General features: G+C 46.5%; 2 protein-coding genes across 2 annotated transcripts in view; one reads left to right on the forward strand and one right to left on the reverse strand.

The window, feature by feature from the left end:
• LOC117496557 (protein IWS1 homolog) overlaps positions 1 to 14,562 on the forward strand; it is a 33,354-nt gene extending 18,792 nt beyond the window's left edge. Inside the window, exons 13-15 of the mRNA XM_034148258.1 lie at positions 6,494 to 6,550; positions 7,208 to 7,319; positions 12,955 to 14,562. Of these exons, the coding sequence (XP_034004149.1) occupies positions 6,494 to 6,550; positions 7,208 to 7,319; positions 12,955 to 13,083 (298 nt within the window). The 3' untranslated portion in view covers positions 13,084 to 14,562. The remainder of the gene's footprint in view (positions 1 to 6,493; positions 6,551 to 7,207; positions 7,320 to 12,954) is intronic.
• A 4,965-nt stretch (positions 14,563 to 19,527) lies between these two features.
• The window catches only part of ostn (osteocrin), a 7,435-nt gene continuing 1,962 nt past the window's right edge, over positions 19,528 to 25,000 (reverse strand). The window contains exons 2-4 of the mRNA XM_034148259.1: positions 24,495 to 24,578; positions 22,212 to 22,441; positions 19,528 to 19,629 (exon numbers count right to left, since the gene is read on the reverse strand). Coding sequence (XP_034004150.1) covers positions 19,542 to 19,629; positions 22,212 to 22,441; positions 24,495 to 24,578 — 402 coding nt within the window. The 3' untranslated portion in view covers positions 19,528 to 19,541. The remainder of the gene's footprint in view (positions 19,630 to 22,211; positions 22,442 to 24,494; positions 24,579 to 25,000) is intronic.

Below are 25,000 nucleotides of genomic sequence, written 5' to 3' on the forward strand. Positions count from 1 at the left end.
ACACTGTGTGTGTAGAGAACACTAGAACACTGTGTGTGTAGAGAACACTAGAACACTGTGTGTGTGTGTGGAGAACACTAGAACACTGTGTGTATAGAGAACACTGTGTGTGTAGAGAACACTAGAACACTGTGTGTGTGTGTGTGGAGAACACTAGAACACTGTGTGTGTGTGTGTGGAGAACACTAGAACACTGTGTGTGTAGAGAACACTAGAACACTGTGTGTGTGTGGAGAACACTAGAACACTGTGTGTGTGTGTGGAGAACACTAGAACACTGTGTGTATAGAGAACACTAGAACACTGTGTGTGTAGAGAACACTAGAACACTGTGTGTGTGTGTGGAGAACACTAGAACACTGTGTGTATAGAGAACACTAGAACACTGTGTGTGTGTGTGTGGAGAACACTAGAACACTGTGTGTGTGTGTGTGGAGAACACTAGAACACTGTGTGTGTAGAGAACACTAGAACACTGTGTGTGTGTGGAGAACACTAGAACACTGTGTGTGTGTGTGGAGAACACTAGAACACTGTGTGTGTGTGTGGAGAACACTAGAACACTGTGTGTGTAGAGAACACTAGAACACTGTGTGTGTAGAGAACACTAGAACACTGTGTGTGTGTGTGGAGAACACTAGAACACTGTGTGTGTGTGTGGAGAACACTAGAACACTGTGTGTATAGAGAACACTAGAACACTGTGTGTGTGTGTGGAGAACACTAGAACACTGTGTGTGTGGAGAACACTAGAACACTGTGTGTGTAGAGAACACTATAACACTGTGTGTGTAGAGAACACTAGAACACTGTGTGTGTGTGTGGCAGAGTTCCCGTTAGAATATTTTTTTGCCGGTCAACATGTCCGTTAAAGTTGAAATCTTCCGGACAAAATTAGATAAGTGCCGGTTAAAGGTCTTCTTTGTTATTTATTGAGCTTTAAAACAAATTGATATGATTCGACATTAAACAAACTAATTATAGTAGATTAACTACATTATTCAAAAGTGTACAGTAATTTACAAAAACGCGGGAATAATAAACGGAGCGCTCTCTCCTTCTCCTGACAGCCCGTCAGTATCATGCAGCTCGCGGATCCAGTAATGAGTGACCCGACAGTAAAACTAAACATATCTATAACTAGTTTAGGTAGTTTGAGAGGTAATTAAAATAGCTACGTGTGATTTTCTAACCTGAAGTGTGTTTTGCTCTGCTCGCCGCTGCAGGGGATCATGCAGAGCTGCGTGTCGACTCGTCAGCAGCAGCCGATCTCTCTCTCCTGTCAGATTAGACTTTACTCGCATTTATGTCCATATCGATCAGATCTAGCTAGTTCTAGCTAATGATATGACTACCTGCTTGTTAAAAGACACCTAAACAATAAGCGTCGCTATGCAACCGGATGAGGCCACAAAGTATAGCGCAGCATTATGCATTTGTTTACATGCCCACCGGAACCCCGAGGCATTACCAACAGATCAACGCACAATCAACCCATACAGGACATCTCTTTCTCCACATTAAGTGTTAGACATTAGAATTGACAATTTTTGTCTGTCACATACTCTTTTGTCTGTCACATACTATTCTTGTCTGTCACATAAGTGGCGCAACTGATGCGGTATTGCGCTAAGGGAAAATTATTTTGACCGGACATTTTGACCGGAGAGATTTAGATTTGCCGGACTTCAGCATATTTTACCGGTCATTGTCCGGTAATTACCGGCTAACGGGAACTCTGGTGTGTGGAGAACACTGTGTGTGTAGAGAACACTATAACACTGTGTGTGTAGAGAACACTAGAACACTGTGTGTGTATGTGTGTGGAGAACACTAGAACACTGTGTGTGTGTGTGTGTGTGTGTGTGTGTGGAGAACACTAGAACACTGTGTGTGTGTGTGTGGAGAACACTAGAACACTGTGTGTGTGGAGAACACTAGAACACTGTGTGTGTGGAGAACACTAGAACACTGTGTGTGTGTGTGGAGAACACTAGAACACTGTGTGTGTGTGTGGAGAACACTAGAACACTGTGTGTGTAGAGAACACTATAACACTGTGTGTAGAGAACACTAGAACACTGTGTGTGTGTGTGGAGAACACTAGAACACTGTGTGTATAGAGAACACTAGAACACTGTGTGTGTGTGTGTGTGTGGAGAACACTAGAACACTGTGTGTATAGAGAACACTAGAACACTGTGTGTGTGTGGAGAACACTAGAACACTGTGTGTGTGTGTGGAGAACACTAGAACACTGTGTGTGTAGAGAACACTATAACACTGTGTGTGTAGAGAACACTAGAACACTGTGTGTGTGTGTGGAGAACACTAGAACACTGTGTGTGTATGTGTGTGGAGAACACTAGAACACTGTGTGTGTGTGTGTGGAGAACACTAGAACACTGTGTGTGTATGTGTGTGGAGAACACTAGAACACTGTGTGTGTATGTGTGTGGAGAACACTAGAACACTGTGTGTGTATGTGTGTGGAGAACACTAGAACACTGTGTGTGTATGTGTGTAGAGAACACTAGAACACTGTGTGTGTGTGTGGAGAACACTGTGTGTGTAGAGAACACTAGAACACTGTGTGTGTATGTGTGTGGAGAACACTAGAACACTGTGTGTGTGTGTGTGTGTGTGTGTGGAGAACACTAGAACACTGTGTGTGTGTGTGTGTGTGTGTGTGGAGAACACTAGAACACTGTGTGTGTGGAGAACACTAGAACACTGTGTGTGTCAGCCGGTAATAACCAGAATAACCAGATCTAAATGTCTCAGGGAGGAGAAATCAGCAGAGCTGCCTGCACTGAGTGTGTGTGTGAGGAAGTCCGTGGATTGGTCAATTTGGACCAATCAGCGGGGGCTTAACGTAACGGCTCCACGGATTGGTCCATTTGGTTCCGGGTACCGCATGACCGTATTGCGTCATAGCTCTGGGTGTGGCTACTGGGTATCCAGACGTCACGATGCCCAGGAGAACGAGGCGTTCTGGGGCAGCAGAGACAGGTCTTCTCTGTGTTAGAGCTTTACTCTCTGCAGGGTGCACTCTGAGGGTTAGTGACTCTGAGGGTTAGTGACTCTGAGGGTTAGTGACTCTGAGGGTTTGTGACTCTGAGGGTTTGTGACTCTGAGGGTTAGTGACTCTGAGGGTTAGTGACTCTGAGGGTTAGTGACTCTGAGGGTTAGTGACTCTGAGGGTTAGTGACTCTGAGGGTTTGTGACTCTGAGGGTTAGTGACTCTGAGGGTTAGTGACTCTGAGGGTTAGTGACTCTGAGGGTTAGTGAGGGTTAGTGACTCTGAGGGTTAGTGAGGGTTAGTGACTCTGAGGGTTAGTGACTCTGAGGGTTTGTGACTCTGAGGGTTTGTGACTCTGAGGGTTTGTGACTCTGAGGGTTAGTGACTCTGAGGGTTTGTGACTCTGAGGGTTTGTGACTCTGAGGGTTAGTGACTCTGAGGGTTAGTGACTCTGAGGGTTAGTGACTCTGAGGGTTAGTGACTCTGAGGGTTTGTGACTCTGAGGGTTAGTGACTCTGAGGGTTAGTGACTCTGAGGGTTTGTGACTCTGAGGGTTAGTGACTCTGAGGGTTAGTGACTCTGAGGGTTAGTGACTCTGAGGGTTAGTGACTCTGAGGGTTTGTGACTCTGAGGGTTTGTGACTCTGAGGGTTAGTGACTCTGAGTGACTCTGAGGGTTAGTGACTCTGAGGGTTAGTGACTCTGAGGGTTAGTGAGGGTTAGTGACTCTGAGGGTTAGTGACTCTGAGTGACTCTGAGGGTTAGTGACTCTGAGGGTTAGTGACTCTGAGGGTTTGTGACTCTGAGGGTTTGTGACTCTGAGGGTTAGTGACTCTGAGGGTTAGTGACTCTGAGGGTTAGTGACTCTGAGGGTTTGTGACTCTGAGGGTTTGTGACTCTGAGGGTTAGTGACTCTGAGGGTTAGTGAGGGTTAGTGACTCTGAGGGTTAGTGACTCTGAGGGTTAGTGACTCTGAGGGTTAGTGAGGGTTAGTGACTCTGAGGGTTAGTGACTCTGAGGGTTTGTGACTCTGAGGGTTAGTGACTCTGAGGGTTTGTGACTCTGAGGGTTTGTGACTCTGAGGGTTAGTGACTCTGAGGGTTAGTGACTCTGAGGGTTAGTGACTCTGAGGGTTTGTGAGGGTTAGTGACTCTGAGGGTTTGTGACTCTGAGGGTTTGTGACTCTGAGGGTTAGTGACTCTGAGGGTTAGTGACTCTGAGGGTTAGTGACTCTGAGGGTTAGTGACTCTGAGGGTTTGTGACTCTGAGGGTTAGTGACTCTGAGGGTTAGTGACTCTGAGGGTTTGTGACTCTGAGGGTTAGTGACTCTGAGGGTTTGTGACTCTGAGGGTTAGTGACTCTGAGTGACTCTGAGGGTTAGTGACTCTGAGGGTTAGTGACTCTGAGGGTTAGTGAGGGTTAGTGACTCTGAGGGTTAGTGACTCTGAGTGACTCTGAGGGTTAGTGACTCTGAGGGTTAGTGACTCTGAGGGTTAGTGACTCTGAGGGTTAGTGACTCTGAGGGTTTGTGACTCTGAGGGTTAGTGACTCTGAGTGACTCTGAGGGTTAGTGACTCTGAGGGTTAGTGACTCTGAGGGTTAGTGACTCTGAGGGTTAGTGACTCTGAGGGTTTGTGACTCTGAGGGTTTGTGACTCTGAGGGTTAGTGACTCTGAGGGTTAGTGACTCTGAGTGACTGAGGGTTAGTGACTCTGAGGGTTTGTGACTCTGAGGGTTAGTGACTCTGAGGGTTTGTGACTCTGAGGGTTAGTGACTCTGAGGGTTAGTGACTCTGAGGGTTAGTGACTCTGAGGGTTTGTGACTCTGAGGGTTTGTGACTCTGAGGGTTAGTGACTCTGAGGGTTAGTGAGGGTTAGTAACTCTGAGGGTTAGTGACTCTGAGGGTTAGTGACTCTGAGGGTTAGTGAGGGTTAGTGACTCTGAGGGTTAGTGACTCTGAGGGTTTGTGACTCTGAGGGTTAGTGACTCTGAGGGTTTGTGACTCTGAGGGTTTGTGACTCTGAGGGTTAGTGACTCTGAGGGTTAGTGACTCTGAGGGTTAGTGACTCTGAGGGTTTGTGAGGGTTAGTGACTCTGAGGGTTTGTGACTCTGAGGGTTTGTGACTCTGAGGGTTAGTGACTCTGAGGGTTAGTGACTCTGAGGGTTAGTGACTCTGAGGGTTAGTGACTCTGAGGGTTTGTGACTCTGAGGGTTAGTGACTCTGAGGGTTAGTGACTCTGAGGGTTTGTGACTCTGAGGGTTAGTGACTCTGAGGGTTTGTGACTCTGAGGGTTAGTGACTCTGAGTGACTCTGAGGGTTAGTGACTCTGAGGGTTAGTGACTCTGAGGGTTAGTGAGGGTTAGTGACTCTGAGGGTTAGTGACTCTGAGTGACTCTGAGGGTTAGTGACTCTGAGGGTTAGTGACTCTGAGGGTTAGTGACTCTGAGGGTTAGTGACTCTGAGGGTTTGTGACTCTGAGGGGTTAGTGACTCTGAGTGACTCTGAGGGTTAGTGACTCTGAGGGTTAGTGACTCTGAGGGTTAGTGACTCTGAGGGTTAGTGACTCTGAGGGTTTGTGACTCTGAGGGTTTGTGACTCTGAGGGTTAGTGACTCTGAGGGTTAGTGACTCTGAGTGACTGAGGGTTAGTGACTCTGAGGGTTTGTGACTCTGAGGGTTAGTGACTCTGAGGGTTTGTGACTCTGAGGGTTAGTGACTCTGAGGGTTAGTGACTCTGAGTGACTCTGAGGGTTAGTGACTCTGAGGGTTAGTGACTCTGAGGGTTTGTGACTCTGAGGGTTAGTGACTCTGAGGGTTAGTGACTCTGAGTGACTCTGAGGGTTAGTGACTCTGAGGGTTTGTGACTCTGAGGGTTAGTGACTCTGAGGGTTTGTGACTCTGAGGGTTAGTGACTCTGAGGGTTAGTGACTCTGAGTGACTCTGAGGGTTAGTGACTCTGAGGGTTTGTGACTCTGAGGGTTAGTGACTCTGAGGGTTAGTGACTCTGAGTGACTCTGAGGGTTAGTGACTCTGAGGGTTAGTGACTCTGAGGGTTAGTGACTCTGAGGGTTAGTGACTCTGAGGGTTAGTGACTCTGAGGGTTTGTGACTCTGAGGGTTAGTGACTGAGGGTTAGTGACTCTGAGGGTTAGTGACTCTGAGGGTTTGTAACTCTGAGGGTTAGTGACTCTGAGGGTTAGTGACTCTGAGGGTTAGTGACTCTGAGGGTTAGTGACTCTGAGGGTTAGTGACTCTGAGGGTTTGTGACTCTGAGGGTTAGTGACTCTGAGGGTTAGTGACTCTGAGGGTTAGTGACTCTGAGGGTTAGTGACTCTGAGGGTTAGTGACTCTGCAGAGCGTTCACATGCAGAACCTTCAGAACACAAGGGGACGGGTCAGAACCAGAAAAGCATGACATGGGACCTTTAACTGATCCTGAATGAAACCAACCTGTGCTCTGTGTCTCTGCAGCTCGGGGGGGGCAGACGCCTCGCAGAGATCTGGAGAAACAGCTGACCGGAGAGGAGAAGTGAGTGTTCACACCTGTTCACTGTTCACACCTGTTCACACCTGTTCACACCTGTTCACACCTGTTTAAGTTTTTAGTACAAAAAAACTATTTTACCCTTTTTTATTTTACTATAAAAAAACACCATAAAAATATTTAATCTGAATATTAGTGTCAACTTCCAACTCTTTATTCACTTTTATTGATCAATTTTCATTCTTTTTCATGTTTCACGCTGTGATGTGTTTGTTTACATGATGCCTTTGTTTACATGATGCCTTTGTTTGTTTACATGATGCCTTTGTTTACATGATGCCTTTGTTTGTTTACATGATGCCTTTGTTTACATGATGCCTTTGTTTGTTTACATGATGCCTTTGTTTACATGATGCCTTTGTTTACATGATGCCTTTGTTTACATGATGCCTTTGTTGTTTTTCTAAGTTGTCTCGTTATCAGTCTTGTGTCTCAAAGATGTTTATCAAGGATGTTCCTAACTGCATATTGAAGCAGCAGCGCCCCCTAGTGGACACCAGTATCAGTGCAGTTGATCATTACAAATCTATACATAATATATAGAACCGGTATGAGGTAGAATACAAGGCGCAGTTGGATGTAAACTTAGTTGAGCATAAGTATTAGGAAAAGCTATATGATACCCTCCCCTCTCCTCCTCAGAGCTCTGAGACCAGGAGACCCCGGGTTCTGCGCCCGCGCCCGCGTGCCCATGCCCTCCAACAAGGACTACGTGGTGAGACCCAAGTGGAACATCGAGATGGAGTCAAACAGGGTGAGCATGACGCTTTGTGCTCTGTGGGGGAGATCTGTTCTTATATCACAATGTTCCGGTAACGTGAAGGTTAACGTCTCCTCTCTCCTCGACTCCTCTCTCCTCGACTCCTCTCTCCTCGACTCCTCTGTCCTCTCTACCTGAGAGTTAGAGAATCAGCTTATAGATGTTTCTGTTAGAGTGCTGACAGTCAGAAGCCCTTTCTCAACTCTAATGTTCCCCTCCCTCCTCGACTCCTCTCTCCTCGACTCTTCTCTCCTCGACTCCTCCCTCCTCGACGCTTCTCCTCGACTCCTCTCCTCGACTCCTCCCTCCTCGACTCTTCTCCTCGACTTCTTCGAGAGAGAGGAGAAGAGTCGAGGAGGGGAAGCGAGGAGAGAGGAGGGGAAGCAGCAGGCGGTTAGAGAAATGAGAACTCCTCTCCTCTGAGCGGTCATTTTAAAGAGACGTCCATTAATGATGACAGGAGGCACAGCAGCCCTCTGTCTGATGGACAGATGTGTTCATGACCACTTATATATTTACTTTGATTCATTCACAGTGCGGTATAATGAGACAATAACAGGATGCACACACACACACACACACACACACACACACACACGTGTACGATTTCAGAATCAAACGAGTATGAGAGCACTCTCATAATAACTTAGCGCTATCAAAGACTTCATATTTTATAGCTCCTCCAGAGAGCCTCCTCGATGTGCAGAAATGAGATGTCCTTCAACATGGCGCGCTGACATCGATTTCCGGGTCACTACCGGAGGAGTCGAGGGACCGAGGAGTCGAGGAAGCGCACATTAGAGAATTGAGAAAGGGCTATCGTGTAGCCACGACTGCTAGCTTGAAACAAGGGGAACATGCATTTAAATTAAGTGGTTAAACATCAGCTGATCCCAGAGACCTGGTTCTGGTTTGGTGCTGGTTTTGGTCATGAGCTGGCCTGTGATTGGTCCTCAGAAAGGCAGTAAGAAGGGCATCAGCCGATTGGAGAAGCACAAGCGACGCATCGCGGACCAGAGGAAGCTGACACGCCTGCAGGGAGCCGTGAAGATCAGCGTGGAGGGCAACAGGATGCCTCTGTAGCTCCTGATGCAGCTGCTGGTGCAGTTCCTGCTGACGCCTGCAGGGGGCGTGAGTCCTGCTGCATGGTGTGCAGGAATGAGTCCTGAACTGGACATGAGTCAGCGCTTCCTGTTCCCTCTGCAGTGGTTTAATGAATGTGGTTATAGGTTGTTATCCTGGAATAAGGTCTGTGGTTAACACAAGCTGAAGAGATCAGTAAATACCCCACTGGTGGGTTAAAAAAGTGTCTGAATGAGATGACAAAACGTTGTCACGCCCAACATTAGCCACCTTTAGCTTAGCGGTGGTGAAGTCATGTGACTGTGCTGTAGTTCCTTTATAGCCCAACATTAGCCACCTTTAGCTTAGCGGTGGTGACGTGAAGTCATGTGACCGTGCTGTAGTTCCTTTATAGCCCAACATTAGCGACCTTTAGCTTAGCGGTGGTGACGTGAAGTCATGTGACCGTGCTGTAGTTCCTTTATAGCCCAACTTTAGCCACCTTTAGCTTAGCGGTGGTGACGTGAAGTCATGTGACCGTGCTGTAGTTCCTTTATAGCCCAACATTAGCGACCTTTAGCTTAGCGGTGGTGACGTGAAGTCATGTGACCGTGCTGTAGTTCCTTTATAGCCCAACTTTAGCCACCTTTAGCTTAGCGGTGGTGACGTGAAGTCATGTGACCGTGCTGTAGTTCCTTTGTAGCCCAACATTAGCCTCCTTTAGCTTAGCGTGGTGACGTGAAGTCATGTGACCGTGCTCTAGTTCCTTTATAGCCCAACATTAGCCACCTTTAGCTTAGCGGTGGTGACGTGAAGTCATGTGACCGTGCTCTAGTTCCTTTATAGCCCAACATTAGCAGCCTTTAGCTTAGCGGTGGTGACGTGAAGTCATGTGACCGTGCTGTAGTTCCTTTATAGCCCAACATTAGCCTCCTTTAGCTTAGCGGTGGTGACGTGAAGTCATGTGACCGTGCTGTAGTTCCTTTATAGCCCAACATTAGCCACCTTTAGCTTAGCTGTGGTGAAGTCATGTGACTGTGTTGTAGTTCCTTTATAGCCCAACATTAGCCACCTTTAGCTTAGCGGTGGTGACGTGAAGTCATGTGACCGTGCTCTAGTTCCTTTATAGCCCAACATTAGCCTCCTTTAGCTTAGCGGTGGTGACGTGAAGTCATGTGACCGTGCTGTAGTTCCTTTGTAGCCCAACATTAGCCTCCTTTAGCTTAGCGGTGGTGACGTGAAGTCATGTGACCGTGCTGTAGTTCCTTTATAGCCCAACATTAGCAGCCTTTAGCTTAGCGGTGGTGACGTGAAGTCATGTGACCGTGCTGTAGTTCCTTTATAGCCCAACTTTAGCCACCTTTAGCTTAGCGGTGGTGTCGTGAAGTCATGTGACCGTGCTCTAGTTCCTTTATAGCCCAACATTAGCCACCTTTAGCTTAGCGGTGGTGTCGTGAAGTCATGTGACCGTGCTCTAGTTCCTTTATAGCCCAACATTAGCCACCTTTAGCTTAGCGGTGGTGACGTGAAGTCATGTGACCGTGCTGTAGTTCCTTTATAGCCCAACATTAGCCACCTTTAGCTTAGCTGTGGTGAAGTCATGTGACTGTGCTGTAGTTCCTTTATAGCCCAACATTAGCCACCTTTAGCTTAGCGGTGGTGACGTGAAGTCATGTGACCGTGCTCTAGTTCCTTTATAGCCCAACATTAGCCTCCTTTAGCTTAGCGGTGGTGACGTGAAGTCATGTGACCGTGCTGTAGTTCCTTTGTAGCCCAACATTAGCCACCTTTAGCTTAGCGGTGGTGACGTGAAGTCATGTGACCGTGCTGTAGTTCCTTTATAGCCCAACTTTAGCCACCTTTAGCTTAGCGGTGGTGTCGTGAAGTCATGTGACCGTGCTCTAGTTCCTTTATAGCCCAACATTAGCCACCTTTAGCTTAGCGGTGGTGACGTGAAGTCATGTGACCGTGCTCTAGTTCCTTTATAGCCCAACATTAGCAGCCTTTAGCTTAGCGGTGGTGACGTGAAGTCATGTGACCGTGCTGTAGTTCCTTTATAGCCCAACATTAGCCTCCTTTAGCTTAGCGGTGGTGACGTGAAGTCATGTGACCGTGCTGTAGTTCCTTTATAGCCCAACATTAGCCTCCTTTAGCTTAGCGGTGGTGACGTGAAGTCATGTGACCGTGCTGTAGTTCCTTTATAGCCCAACATTAGCCACCTTTAGCTTAGCGGTGGTGACGTGAAGTCATGTGACCGTGCTGTAGTTCCTTTTATAGCCCAACATTAGCCTCCTTTAGCTTAGCGGTGGTGACGTGAAGTCATGTGACCGTGCTGTAGTTCCTTTATAGCCCAACATTAGCCTCCTTTAGCTTAGCGGTGGTGACGTGAAGTCATGTGACCGTGCTGTAGTTCCTTTATAGCCCAACATTAGCCACATTTAGCTTAGCGGTGGTGACGTGAAGTCATGTGACCGTGCTGTAGTTCCTTTATAGCCCAACTTTACCCACCTTTAGCTTAGCGGTGGTGACGTGAAGTCATGTGACCGTGCTGTAGTTCCTTTATAGCCCAACATTAGCCACCTTTAGCTTAGCGGTGGTGACGTGAAGTCATGTGACCGTGCTGTAGTTCCTTTATAGCCCAACATTAGCCTCCTTTAGCTTAGCGGTGGTGACGTGAAGTCATGTGACCGTGCTGTAGTTCCTTTATAGCCCAACATTAGCCACCGTTAGCTTAGCGGTGGTGACGTGAAGTCATGTGACCGTGCTGTAGTTCCTTTATAGCCCAACATTAGCCACCGTTAGCTTAGCGGTGGTGACGTGAAGTCATGTGACCGTGCTGTAGTTCCTTTATAGCCCAACATTAGCCACCTTTAGCTTAGCGGTGGTGACGTGAAGTCATGTGACCGTGCTCTAGTTCCTTTATAGCCCAACATTAGCCTCCTTTAGCTTAGCGGTGGTGACGTGAAGTCATGTGACCGTGCTGTAGTTCCTTTGTAGCCCAACATTAGCCTCCTTTAGCTTAGCGGTGGTGACGTGAAGTCATGTGACCGTGCTGTAGTTCCTTTATAGCCCAACATTAGCAGCCTTTAGCTTAGCGGTGGTGACGTGAAGTCATGTGACCGTGCTGTAGTTCCTTTATAGCCCAACTTTAGCCACCTTTAGCTTAGCGGTGGTGTCGTGAAGTCATGTGACCGTGCTCTAGTTCCTTTATAGCCCAACATTAGCCACCTTTAGCTTAGCGGTGGTGTCGTGAAGTCATGTGACCGTGCTCTAGTTCCTTTATAGCCCAACATTAGCCACCTTTAGCTTAGCGGTGGTGACGTGAAGTCATGTGACCGTGCTGTAGTTCCTTTATAGCCCAACATTAGCCACCTTTAGCTTAGCTGTGGTGAAGTCATGTGACTGTGCTGTAGTTCCTTTATAGCCCAACATTAGCCACCTTTAGCTTAGCGGTGGTGACGTGAAGTCATGTGACCGTGCTCTAGTTCCTTTATAGCCCAACATTAGCCTCCTTTAGCTTAGCGGTGGTGACGTGAAGTCATGTGACCGTGCTGTAGTTCCTTTGTAGCCCAACATTAGCCACCTTTAGCTTAGCGGTGGTGACGTGAAGTCATGTGACCGTGCTGTAGTTCCTTTATAGCCCAACTTTAGCCACCTTTAGCTTAGCGGTGGTGTCGTGAAGTCATGTGACCGTGCTCTAGTTCCTTTATAGCCCAACATTAGCCACCTTTAGCTTAGCGGTGGTGACGTGAAGTCATGTGACCGTGCTCTAGTTCCTTTATAGCCCAACATTAGCAGCCTTTAGCTTAGCGGTGGTGACGTGAAGTCATGTGACCGTGCTGTAGTTCCTTTATAGCCCAACATTAGCCTCCTTTAGCTTAGCGGTGGTGACGTGAAGTCATGTGACCGTGCTGTAGTTCCTTTATAGCCCAACATTAGCCTCCTTTAGCTTAGCGGTGGTGACGTGAAGTCATGTGACCGTGCTGTAGTTCCTTTATAGCCCAACATTAGCCACCTTTAGCTTAGCGGTGGTGACGTGAAGTCATGTGACCGTGCTGTAGTTCCTTTTATAGCCCAACATTAGCCTCCTTTAGCTTAGCGGTGGTGACGTGAAGTCATGTGACCGTGCTGTAGTTCCTTTATAGCCCAACATTAGCCTCCTTTAGCTTAGCGGTGGTGACGTGAAGTCATGTGACCGTGCTGTAGTTCCTTTATAGCCCAACATTAGCCACCTTTAGCTTAGCGGTGGTGACGTGAAGTCATGTGACCGTGCTGTAGTTCCTTTATAGCCCAACTTTAGCCACCTTTAGCTTAGCGGTGGTGACGTGAAGTCATGTGACCGTGCTGTAGTTCCTTTGTAGCTCAACATTAGAACCCACTCACTAACCTGTTGGTGTTTTGATGCTTTTGTGAAGTTAGTTTTTAGTGTTTTTAACTCTGCATGAGTCTAAAGTAACATGTGCTGAAGAGACACGCTTACAAACACACCTGTGGAGATGAATGTGTGTGTTACCTTTCTGATCACGTTAGCATGGTTTCTAATCCGATGTTCTGTGTCTCCTTGCAGCTCGGCCCCCTGAAGAAGGGGATGTCTCGCGTTGATAAACAGATGAGGAGGATCGCAGATATTCGACGCATGACGAAGCCGGGCCACGCCGTGAAGATCAGCGTTCAGGGGAACCACATGCCGCTCTGATTTGAGATCCTTAGCATTTAGTATTCTTTATTTTGTATGTGTTTTCCTGAATATCCCCAATAATCTCCTGCTGCTCCTCCTGAGGTCAAATCACAGAGAAGAAGTGAGGAAACATTCAGAGTGGATTCCAAAATGATCCTCAGAATCAGAGATAGCTCGATGCTAACATAACGGGTTCATTTGTTGTCCCAATATTAGCTTATGTTAGTAGTTAGCTCCAATGCTCTAGCTCTAAGGTAATTTTAGCCGCTAGCTACGTTAGCTTCAGCTCTGCATTAAGTAACCTTGGCAAGTTAGCATACTAATGTTAGCACACTAGCATCATTAGCCCAAGCTAGGAGTTAACTAATGTTAGCACACTAGCATCATTAGCCCAAGCTAGGAGTTAACTAATGTTAGCACACTAGCATCATTAGCTCAAGCTATGTTAGCACACTCTCATCATTAGCCCAAGCTAGGAGTTAACTCATGTTAGCACACTAGAATCATTAGCCCAAGCTAGGAGTTAACTGATGTTAGCACACTAGCATCAATAGCTGAAGCTAGGAGTTAACTGATGTTAGCACACTAGCATCATTAGCTGAAGCTAGGAGTTAACTAATGTTAGCACACTAGCTACATTAGCCCAAGCTAGGAGTTAACTGATGTTAGCACACTAGCATCAATAGCTGAAGCTAGGAGTTAACTGATGTTAGCACACTAGCATCATTAGCTGAAGCTAGGAGTTAACTAATGTTAGCACACTAGAATCATTAGCCCAAGCTAGGAGTTAACTAATGTTAGCACACTAGCTACATTAGCCCAAGCTAGGAGTTAACTGATGTTAGCACACTAGCATCAATAGCTGAAGCTTGGTGTAATGTTAGCAGTTAGCTACATCAGGTTGAGCTCTAAATATACTAATGTTAACATATTAGCTTCACTAGCTTTAGCTCCAAGGTTAATGTTAGCATCGTTAGCCACATTAGCTCTATATTTTTAAAGGTTAAATCTTGTTTTAAGGGAGTAAAACTTTGAAAAGTCGATTAAGGGCAGAAATAAAGAGATTTCTCCGTGAAGCTGGTTTCAAAGTGAGAACCCTTCGATAACAACGAGCCTTTAGGGATCACGTGTATCCGGCCACCTTCAGGTTGATCAAGTAAAAGTGACGTAGAGCCTCACTAAAGTGCCTCTGATGACGTTAGATGTTACCTCATGACGATACTGCTGATTGAATACCTGTGATTGTTGATTTAGAAACAGATAATGAGGATCATTTCGGGACATTTTGAGTTTTTCTATCCTTCATTTTTCTCTAAACTTTTCTAACGTTGGATTTGAAAACAATTTTTTTTTCCTGACGCTGGTTTTTTTGGTTTTTTTCTGAAAGAGAAGGCGTTGCTCCTTTTTGTCCCTCCTCTGCTGCCGTAGCGTCTGTACAGAAGTCTGAAAGCTGTTCTGATCAGGTGAAACTTTTCTTAATAAAAACTCAGAAACTCACCTGTGCCTCGAGCTCTTCTTTATAAAATATACGGGGTTCATTTCCACCTGGGGTTCCTTAACACCCGGGGTTCATTTACACCCGGGGTTCATTTACACCCGGGGTTCATTTCCACCCGGGGTTCATTTCCACCCGGGGTTCATTTACACCCGGGGTTCCTTAACACCCGGGGTTCCTTTACACCCGGGGTTCCTTTACACCCGGGGTTCCTTAACACCCGGGGTTCCTTAACACCCGGGGTTCATTTACACCCGGGGTTCATTTACACCCGGGGTTCCTTAACACCCGGGGTTCATTTACACCCGGGGTTCATTAACACCCGGGGTTCATTAACACCCGGGGTTCATTTACACCCGGGGTTCATTAACACCCGGGGTTCATTTACACCCGGGGTTCATTAACACCCGGGGTTCATTAACACCCGGGGTTCATTTACACCCGGGGTTCATTAACACCCGGGGTTCATTAACACCCGGGGTTCATTTACACCCGGGGTTCATGAACACCCGGGGTTCATTAACACCCGGGGTTCATTTACACCCGGGGTTCATTAACACCCGGGGTTCATTTACACCCGGGGTTCATTAACACCCGGGGTTCATTAACACCCGGGGTTCATTAACACCCGGGGTTCATTTACACCCGGGGTTCATTAACACCCGGGGTTCATTAACACCCGGGGTTCATTTACACCCGGGGTTCATTATATTTTAGACTCCTCTCTCCTTGACTCCTCTCTCCTCGACTCCCCTCTACTCCTCTCTCCTTGACTCCTCTCTCCTCGACTCCTCTCTCCTTGACTCCTCTCCCCTCGACTCCTCTCTCCTCGACTCCTCTCTCCTTGACTCCTCGACTCCTCTCTCCTTGACTCCTCTCTCCTCGACTCCCCTCTACTCCTCTCTCCTTGACTCCTCTCTCCTCGACTCCTCTCTCCTTGACTCCTCTCTCCTCGACTCCTCTCTCCTTGACTCCTCTCTCCTCCCCACCTCTCCCCTCCCCTCGACTCCTCTCTCCTCTGTCCTCGACTCCTCTCTCCTTGACTCCTCTCTTCTCTACTCCCCTCCCCTTGACTCCTCTCTTCTCGACTCCTCTCTCCTTGACTCCTCTCTCCTCGACTCCTCTCTCCTCGACTCCTCTCTCCTCCGCACCTCTCCCCTCTACTCCCCTCCCCTCGACTCCCCTCCCCTCGACTCCTCTCTCCTCGACTCCTCTCTCCTCTGTCCTCGACTCCTCTCCCCTCGACTCCTCTCTCCTTGACTCCTCTCTCCTCCCCACCTCTCCCCTCTACTCCCCTCCCCTCGACTCCCCTCCCCTCGACTCCTCTCTCCTCGACTCCTCTCTCCTCTGTCCTCGACTCCTCTCCCCTCGACTCCTCTCTCCTTGACTCCTCTCTTCTCTACTCCCCTCCCCTTGACTCCTCTCTTCTCGACTCCTCTCTCCTTGACTCCTCTCTCCTCGACTCCTCTCTCCTCCCCACCTCTCCCCTCTACTCCCCTCCCCTCGACTCCCCTCCCCTCGACTCCTCTCTCCTCGACTCCTCTCTCCTCTGTCCTCGACTCCTCTCCCCTCGACTCCTCTCTTCTCGACTCCTCTCTCCTTGACTCCTCTCTCCTCGACTCCTCTCTCCTCCCCACCTCTCCCCTCTACTCCCCTCCCCTCGACTCCCCTCCCCTCGACTCCTCTCTCCTCGACTCCTCTCTCCTCTGTCCTCGACTCCTCTCCCCTCGACTCCTCTCTCCTCGACTCCTCTCTCCTCTCTCCTCGACTCCTCTCTCCTTTTACCCATGTACGTTGTATCCCCAGAATGAGGTGTTTCTATAGAAGATGGAACGCACATCGTGATCACACGTCTTGATGATCGTACCTGTAACTCTTCAGTTTATTGATCTGTTATCAAACGTGTCTCAGTCGACTTAGAAGAAATGAAACTCCGTCAGCGCGTGATCGATTTTATTGATTTGAACAATAACAGTGAAGAGAAGCTTTGACAGAAAGAGAGACTCCGTGCACCGAAACTCAGAGAAGGATCGTGAGTGAATAGTTGCATTTAAATGTGGTGTAGAAACGTGTCTTCAGCATCCTCTCTTCACGGGACCTTCAGCATCCTCTCTTCACGGGACCTTCAGCATCCTCTCTTCACGGGACCTTCAGCATCCTCTCTTCACGGGACCTTCAGCATCCTCTCTTCACGGTACCTTCAGCATCCTCTCTTCACGGGACCTTCAACATCCTCTCTTCACGGGACCTTCAGCATCCTCTCTTCACGGGACCTTCAGCATCCTCTCTTCACGGCACCTTCAGCATCCTCTCTTCACGGGACCTTCAGCATCCTCTCTTCACGGTACCTTCAGCATCCTCTCTTCACGGGACCTTCTGAGTCACTTCAAGACTCAAAGAGAGCAAACACACTTTCATTCTGATCAACACGTTCCATCTGATTTAGCTGCTTCCTGATATGATCATTCAAAATGCTAATGATGGGAATTACGAGTCTTTGAAGGGAGCCGGACCTCATGGCTCCGTTCCTTTCCGAGAGCCGTTCAAAAGAGCAGTTTTTTTTTAAGGGGGCGGGGCTACTCGGTTTATCTGTGAAATAATCACCAGGATAGTGATTGACTGTATCGCCAGGAATCTACTTTTACTCACAGAAAAATGTATAACTTGCTCCATCTCTCAGCCAAACTACTACTCAAGCAGCGTTACGCCATCATCTACGGAACATGTGCATTCAGGAAAGCAAGTTGCCGTAAAGGCGAGTGGATTCATGGCAGGCAGTGAACCAACGATAAAAAGAACGACTCGGTTCCCTTCGTTCGTACCAAAGAGCCGTTCAAAAGAATCGGATCGCTCGTGACCGTAACATCACTAATTCAAAATGCACTCAAAGACGTATTAAAGTTCTCCTTTTAATCAACAGTTCCTCAAATGACCAGCAGGTGCTGCTCAAACGACACTACAGAGGCCCTGTTCCTCTCTGGTAGTGCATGTAAACGGTCTGCAGAGGCTAAAATCCCAAAGTTCACATCCATAACATCTGTTTGCTGTTTATTGATCTAATATATCAGATTCCATGTACTTGTATATAGACTCTTCTGGCACTATTTCTATTGTATTTGTATTTACTTGCACATCTTAAAACATTCTCTTTCACGATTTGATCTGTTCTATGTCCTATATATATTCATGCTGGAGGAGGACTTCAGTTTCTCATCTCCATCTCCTCTGAAGCTGCTGAGCTCATGGTGAGAGAGACCTGAATCTGAATCTATTAAAGTTCTCCTTTTGAGAAACAGTTCCTTTAATGACCAGCAGGTGCTGCTCAAAGAAAACTACTTTAACCTGTTAAGCCCCGAGCCTGTTTTTCAGGTTTCAGGCTCAAAAATGACATGCCCAAAACAAATGACTACAACTTCACTTCTAAAAGGGTTATATGAATAATTTCTTTCATCAAAGCAAGGTTACATCTGTGAGTTGGATGTGGAAGTGTCAGAATCAATATAGATGTTTCTCAGTCAGAGTAAATTCAGAGTAACATAGTAAAAAACGGTAAATTCTTACCTCCGCCTAAAGAACAAACATTACTTATAGTGAAAACCACCCTTGAATGATGGGATGGTAGACTAAAAGCTTTAGGAATCCAAACTATAACATATAAGTACCCTGTATCAAGATTGAGGCAAAACAAGTTAAATTTGACCTTTTTAGAGAGGTTTAGCAAAAAAAGGTTCCAGGCAGAATAAGCTTTCGGCACATTTGGGTACATCTGGTTCCATCAGTGCCATTTGACCTTTTTCAGGTACCAGACTATAAAAATGATGTATTACATTGAATTATCACCATAGGTATTCATTCCATCCAAAGAAAAAAAATGAAAATAAAAAGAATTAATAAATAATAAAAAATATTTTAAAAAAGACCCGCCGACGGGGGCTTTGGGGCTTAACAGGTTAAAGAGGCCCTGTTTTTTCTTCTGTGGTGTCCCTCTCCTGAAGTGTGTTGTTAGTGCATGTAAATGGTCTGCAGAGGCTAAAATCCCAATGTATGACACTTTAAATCCACCTGAACACCAAAGTCATTAAGAATCTGTTCGATGTGCGTTTATTTTTTGGGTTTCGGTGCAGAGGAGCGTAGAAACAACCGGAGACAGAACCTCGAGTCACGTGATCAGCGTCGAGGCGAAGAAGCCTCCAGTCAGAAGAGAGGGTGGAGGGGGGGGGGGGGGGGGGCTGTGTGGTGGTGCATTCAGGGACAATCTGAAACATACTGTAAGGAAGCTCTGTTATAACTGTCGGGGGTGAACGTTCTCGTGGCCGGAGGCGAGGACTCGGAGGGTTTGACTGAAGAGGTGAGAAATTATATTTGTAAAATAATAATTAACTTCAGGATAAATGTGTCGTGAAATAAGAAGAACGTGGATTCTTTTTTTTTCTCAAAATGTTGTGCAAAAAAACTAAAGTAATGGCATCAAAATACTAAAAGTACTCATTACGCAGAATAAAGTCTGTAATGTTATTGTCTTACAATTAAATATGAATTGATATTTTCATCACACGCTCAATTTAACTGCTTCATACCCTGCTGGTGTTTATCCTTTATTCAGCTATAGTACTCTGTATAATTATTCCTCCTCAGTCAGTAGAGACGTTCCCCTCTGAGAAGTGAAAGAAATGAAAGGTCTCGAGTTCAGTGGAGGATTTTAAATCTGTTTTAAAAAGTGAAGTTGTTTCCATTAAGACATAAACCGTATATTTTGGTCCTGACTTCCTTTGGTAAGTTTACAGAGCAGCACCTGAATGCACCATCACTGTGTGGGGGTGATTGACAGGTGGGCGTGGCCGTCAGTGATTGGCTGCATCGTGGGGATTCTTCTGCGGAGAAAGAAAGACGTTTTAATAATAAACTTTAAAGGAGCATTTCAGTGTTTTCTGAGGACGTACCTGTGCAGAGGGGGTGGGGCGTGCAGAGGGGGCGGGGCTTACTATCCTCGACCGTTCGGGAGGCGACTCATCCCGATCCGGTCGATGGGGGGCGGGTTCACTCGTTGCCGTGGCAACTCTGATACCTTTCTGCAAAGATAATAAGGAGATAAACATCTTAATGATTTATGAATAATATGCAACGTGAGCAATGAGTCATGAGGCCGGATGTTGGTGGTGGGGATCTACACATAATAACATGTACGACTTATTTTGGACTCACTATAATATTACTTTTTCATATTTTTCTACCTACTTTACTTTGACTTTTTAAAATGTTCAACAAACTATACTGTGACATTTTTCTAAATATTTCAACATACTGTATTGTGGGGGAAACTTCTGAAGCAATTGGAAACAGGACTGATGGGGCTTTCACACCAAGGCGGTTCCAGGGCCGGTTCGGAGCTGGAGCCTGAAAAGCACCGTTTTTCCTGTTCACACCGCAGCGCAGCTCGAAGCTCCGGAATCCGGTTAGTTTCAAGCACCACATTTTTTTCGGTCTAGAAGCAAGAACCGCATACGTCACACTTACGTCGGAGGGGGGCGAGATTAACCTGAGCTAACAGTTAAAGGCGAGTACGGCAAATAAAAGTTGTAACCAGCAGTAGCGCTGAGCAAAGTGACTAGAACGCAACCACACACTTGTAAAAAAAAAACACGCTTTCTAAAGTCAGGCAACACTAACCAGGCTTCGTGTGATTCTGTTTATTTGTACCTTACTTTGACCATCCGTTCGCTGTTATTGATCATTGTGGAGAGCAGGCAGACGTTTGTTATTATAGCAGCTATCGGATGGAATCAATACATGGGCTGCACAGGAGAAAACGGCTTAGCAAGTAGTCAGTTTAGCTTCGGTTGCTATGCTAACATCACCCATGTTATACCAGAGAAACGTTCATAACAGCGTTGTGATGCCAAACAGCGTCAATTCAGACTGACACACATTCACTTAAGGGGAACTGGGGATATGTATCAGCTGCTTGTGTGACAGTCAGACAGTGAATACTTTAGAGCCGTGTGAGCTAACCCGGAGCTAACGGGAGAATACACTCCCGTTGAAGAGCAGCCAGCACTGCAGCGGTCGCTAAATGAAACACATTAATAAACAATGAACCACAGCACTCTGGAGAAAAGTATAAGGTTGGAGAAGTCGTTATTTAATTTAATCTGGCTTCGTATGATTAAAAGCAACACGATCATCGACCCGACGCAGTCCCCCCCCGTTATTGTTGTTGTTGTTGTTGTGAGCTCCGTTGGGGAGAAAATCAGCGATGTAAACGGTGACGTCATGACGCAGCAGCGGCAGCTGGGCGGTGTGAACAGAGCGGGAGCTGAAAAGGGAAACCGGAGCTGAACCAGAAAAGCTCTCGCTAGGAGCTAGAAAGGGAAAAGCGCTGGTGTGAAAGCCGCATTAGAGACACGAGGAGAGCTGGAGCTTTGATGGAGTCAGGACTCAGAGAGACACGAGGAGAGCTGGAGCTTTGATGGAGTCAGGACTCAGAGAGAGACGAGGAGAGCTGGAGCTTTGATGGAGTCAGGACTCAGAGAGACACGAGGAGAGCTGGAGCTTTGATGGAGTCAGGACTCAGAGAGAGACGAGGAGAGCTGGAGCTTTGATGGAGTCAGGACTCAGAGAGAGACACGAGGAGAGCTGGAGCTTTGATGGAGTCAGGACTCAGAGAGAGACACGAGGAGAGCTGGAGCTTTGATGGAGTCAGGACTCAGAGAGAGACACGAGGAGAGCTGGAGCTTTGATGGAGTCAGGACTCAGAGAGAGACGAGGAGAGCTGGAGCTTTGATGGAGTCAGGACTCAGAGAGAGACGAGGAGAGCTGGAGCTTTGATGGAGTCAGGACTCAGAGAGACACGAGGAGAGCTGGAGCTTTGATGGAGTCAGGACTCAGAGAGAGACACGAGGAGAGCTGGAGCTTTGATGGAGTCAGGACTCAGAGAGACACGAGGAGAGCTGGAGCTTTGATGGAGTCAGGACTCAGAGAGACACGAGGAGAGCTGGAGCTTTGATGGAGTCAGGACTCAGAGAGACACGAGGAGAGCTGGAGCTTTGATGGCAAACACTGACGGTTTATTTGGAGCTTCGGCCGGAGAATTCACAAAACAAGTCACAGGCCACGGTCTGACCACACGGTTCAGATGCCACAATCAATTCTGAAGAGCCCTTCCTCTCGTACGAGGTTTGAACTAGTTTGCTGAGGGTCATCAACATTCTTCAATAGATAGACTAAACAGCTGAGGGGTCATCTACGCCCCGAGAAGAATCCAGGTGTCCCACAACAATAACTATCTCTGTCCGAGAGGTGCCCGGTCACAAACTGGCAGCAACAACGACTTGCTAGGGCAGCCCCTCCTTAAGGGAGCTAGCGGCTGCTCGAGGCTGGTCATCTGTGTCAGAGGGTGAAAGAGGACACTCGGGCAAATGATTCCCTGACACTGTGACTTTTTGAAATGTTGAACATGCTATACTTTGAATATTTGAAGTTTTCAACATACTTTATTAGGACTTTTTGAAAACTTTCGACATACAATACCGATTTTTTTTTTCCAACATACTATAGGCTACTATGACTTTTTGAAATGTTCTATATACTTTACTATGAATTTTTTATTCAACATGTGTTAGTGCTGAATATATAAATATATGTATAAAAGTACCTCTGCTTGGTCCCGCCCTGTTTGGTTTCCATGGAGCTGATTGACAGGCGGTCCAGAGGGGCGCTGTTGCCAGGGAAACTCCTCTTCCTCTTCGGCTCCATGACATCATTCTCCATCCTCACCAGCTCGTCCAATCGCAGCAGCTTGGCCGTTAGCTCCTCCCCCTCCTTCACCCCTCCATGACGGGGCCGGAGACCCCCTAGTGTCCTGGAGATGGGCCGGTCTAAACGCTGGAACACAACATATAACTCTTTAAAGTAGAGACACTACATACTGATATACACCTGAACATCAGCAGGAGAGGACTCTTTAAAGTAGAGACACTACATACTGATATACACCTGAACATCAGCAGGAGAGGACTCTTTAAAGTAGAGACACTACATACTGATATACACCTGAACATCAACAGGAGAGGACTCTTTAAAGTAGAGACACTACATACTGATATACACCTGAACATCAGCAGGAGAGGACTCTTTAAAGTAGAGACACTACATACTGATATACACCTGAACATCAGCAGGAGAGGACTCTTTAAAGTAGAGACACTACATACTGATATACACCTGAACATCAGCTGGAGAGGACTCTTTAAAGTAGAGACACTACACACTGATATACACCTGAACATCAGCTGGAGAGGACTCTTTAAAGTAGAGACACTACATACTGATATACACCTGAACATCAGCAGGAGAGGACTCTTTAAAGTAGAGACACTACATACTGATATACACCTGAACATCAGCTGGAGAGGACTCTTTAAAGTAGAGACACTACATACTGATATACACCTGAACATCAGCAGGAGAGGACTCTTTAAAGTAGAGACACTACATACTGATATACACCTGAAGATCAGCAGGAGAGGACTCTTTAAAGTAGAGACACTACATACTGATATACACCTGAACATCAGCAGGAGAGGACTCTTTAAAGTAGATACACTACATACTGATATACACCTGAACATCAGCAGGAGAGGACTCTTTAAAGTAGAGACACTACATACTGATATACACCTGAAGATCAGCAGGAGAGGACTCTTTAAAGTAGAGACACTACATACTGATATACACCTGAACATCAGCAGGAGAGGACTCTTTAAAGTAGAGACACTACATACTGATATACACCTGAACATCAGCAGGAGAGGACTCTTTAAAGTAGATACACTACATACTGATATACACCTGAACATCAGCAGGAGAGGACTCTTTAAAGTAGAGACACTACATACTGATATACACTTGAACATCAGCAGGAGAGGACTCTTTAAAGTAGAGACACTACATACTGATATACACCTGAACATCAGCAGGAGAGGACTCTTTAAAGTAGAGACACTACATACTGATATACACCTGAACATCAGCAGGAGAGGACTCTTTAAAGTAGAGACACTACATACTGATATACACCTGAACATCAGCAGGAGAGGACTCTTTAAAGTAGAGACACTACATACTGATATACACCTGAACATCAGCAGGAGAGGACTCTTTAAAGTAGAGACACTACATACTGATATACACCTGATCATCAGCTGGAGAGGACTCTTTAAAGTAGAGACACTTCATACTGATATACACCTGAACATCAGCAGGAGAGGACTCTTTAAAGTAGAGACACTACATACTGATATACACCTGAACATCAGCAGGAGAGGACTCTTTAAAGTAGAGACACTACATACTGATATACACCTGAACATCAGCAGGAGAGGACTCTTTAAAGTAGAGACACTACATACTGATATACACCTGAACATCAGCAGGAGAGGACTCTTTAAAGTAGAGACACTACATACTGATATACACCTGAACATCAGCAGGAGAGGACTCTTTAAAGTAGGGACTCTTTACCACAGTAACCCCCTCCTCTGTTACTGGGCTCCTCGAGTGTTTTCTATAAGGGAGTTTCTCCGTATAAAAAACATTTGTCTCTCCTGCTGTGGATGTCTCAGTTTCTCACTTCCTGTCTCACGCTCAGGTGTCTTCAGACTAAACAGAAAACACCGCCAGGCGCTTGTCTTGGCCCTCGGGATGATGTGATGAGATCTGCTGCAAACACACCGTCTCATTCACTGCAGATCAAGTACTGCTACCATACTGTAACAATACATTCACACATTTGAACTATTGAGGCATTCATTTGTTCTCTTTAGTGTGTGTGTGTGTGTGTGTGTGTGTGTGTGTGTGTGTGTGTGTGTGTGTGTGTGTGTGTGTGTGTGTGTGTGTGTGTGTGTGTGTGTGTGTGTGTGTGTGTGTGTGTGTGTACCTGCTGTCTGAAGCCATCGACCCTGACGTGGAGGAAGGTGATGAAGATCAAACAGGAAATCAGCAAACAGCCACAGAACTGCATCTGAACACACGTGAATATAAAAGAGTAGAAATCACAAGTTATATAATATATATATATATAGATATATATATATATAGATAGTTACAGAGATACAAATACATCAGAGGCAGGTATTACAAATAATGAAGTAAAATAATAATACATACTACTACTACTGATCAAACAATAATAACCCTGACTACAAACTAACTAGAGCACGGACTCCAGTTCAGATACGTTAAATGGTACTTTAGTATTTAGTATTCCCGTTCAGAGCTACTTGACTACATCTCTACGGAGGCTAACAGGTGCTAACAGGTGCTAACAGGCGCTAACAGGTACTAACAGGCGCTAACCTCTTCCATCAGGAGGAGCAGCTTCAGAAAGGATGCAGATATGAAAACCATATGGAAGCTTACCTAAAATGTTTTATGGGCTTATTG

Source organism: Trematomus bernacchii, unplaced genomic scaffold (genome assembly GCF_902827165.1).
Source record: "Trematomus bernacchii unplaced genomic scaffold, fTreBer1.1, whole genome shotgun sequence".
NCBI classification, from domain to species: Eukaryota; Metazoa; Chordata; class Actinopteri; order Perciformes; family Nototheniidae; genus Trematomus; species Trematomus bernacchii.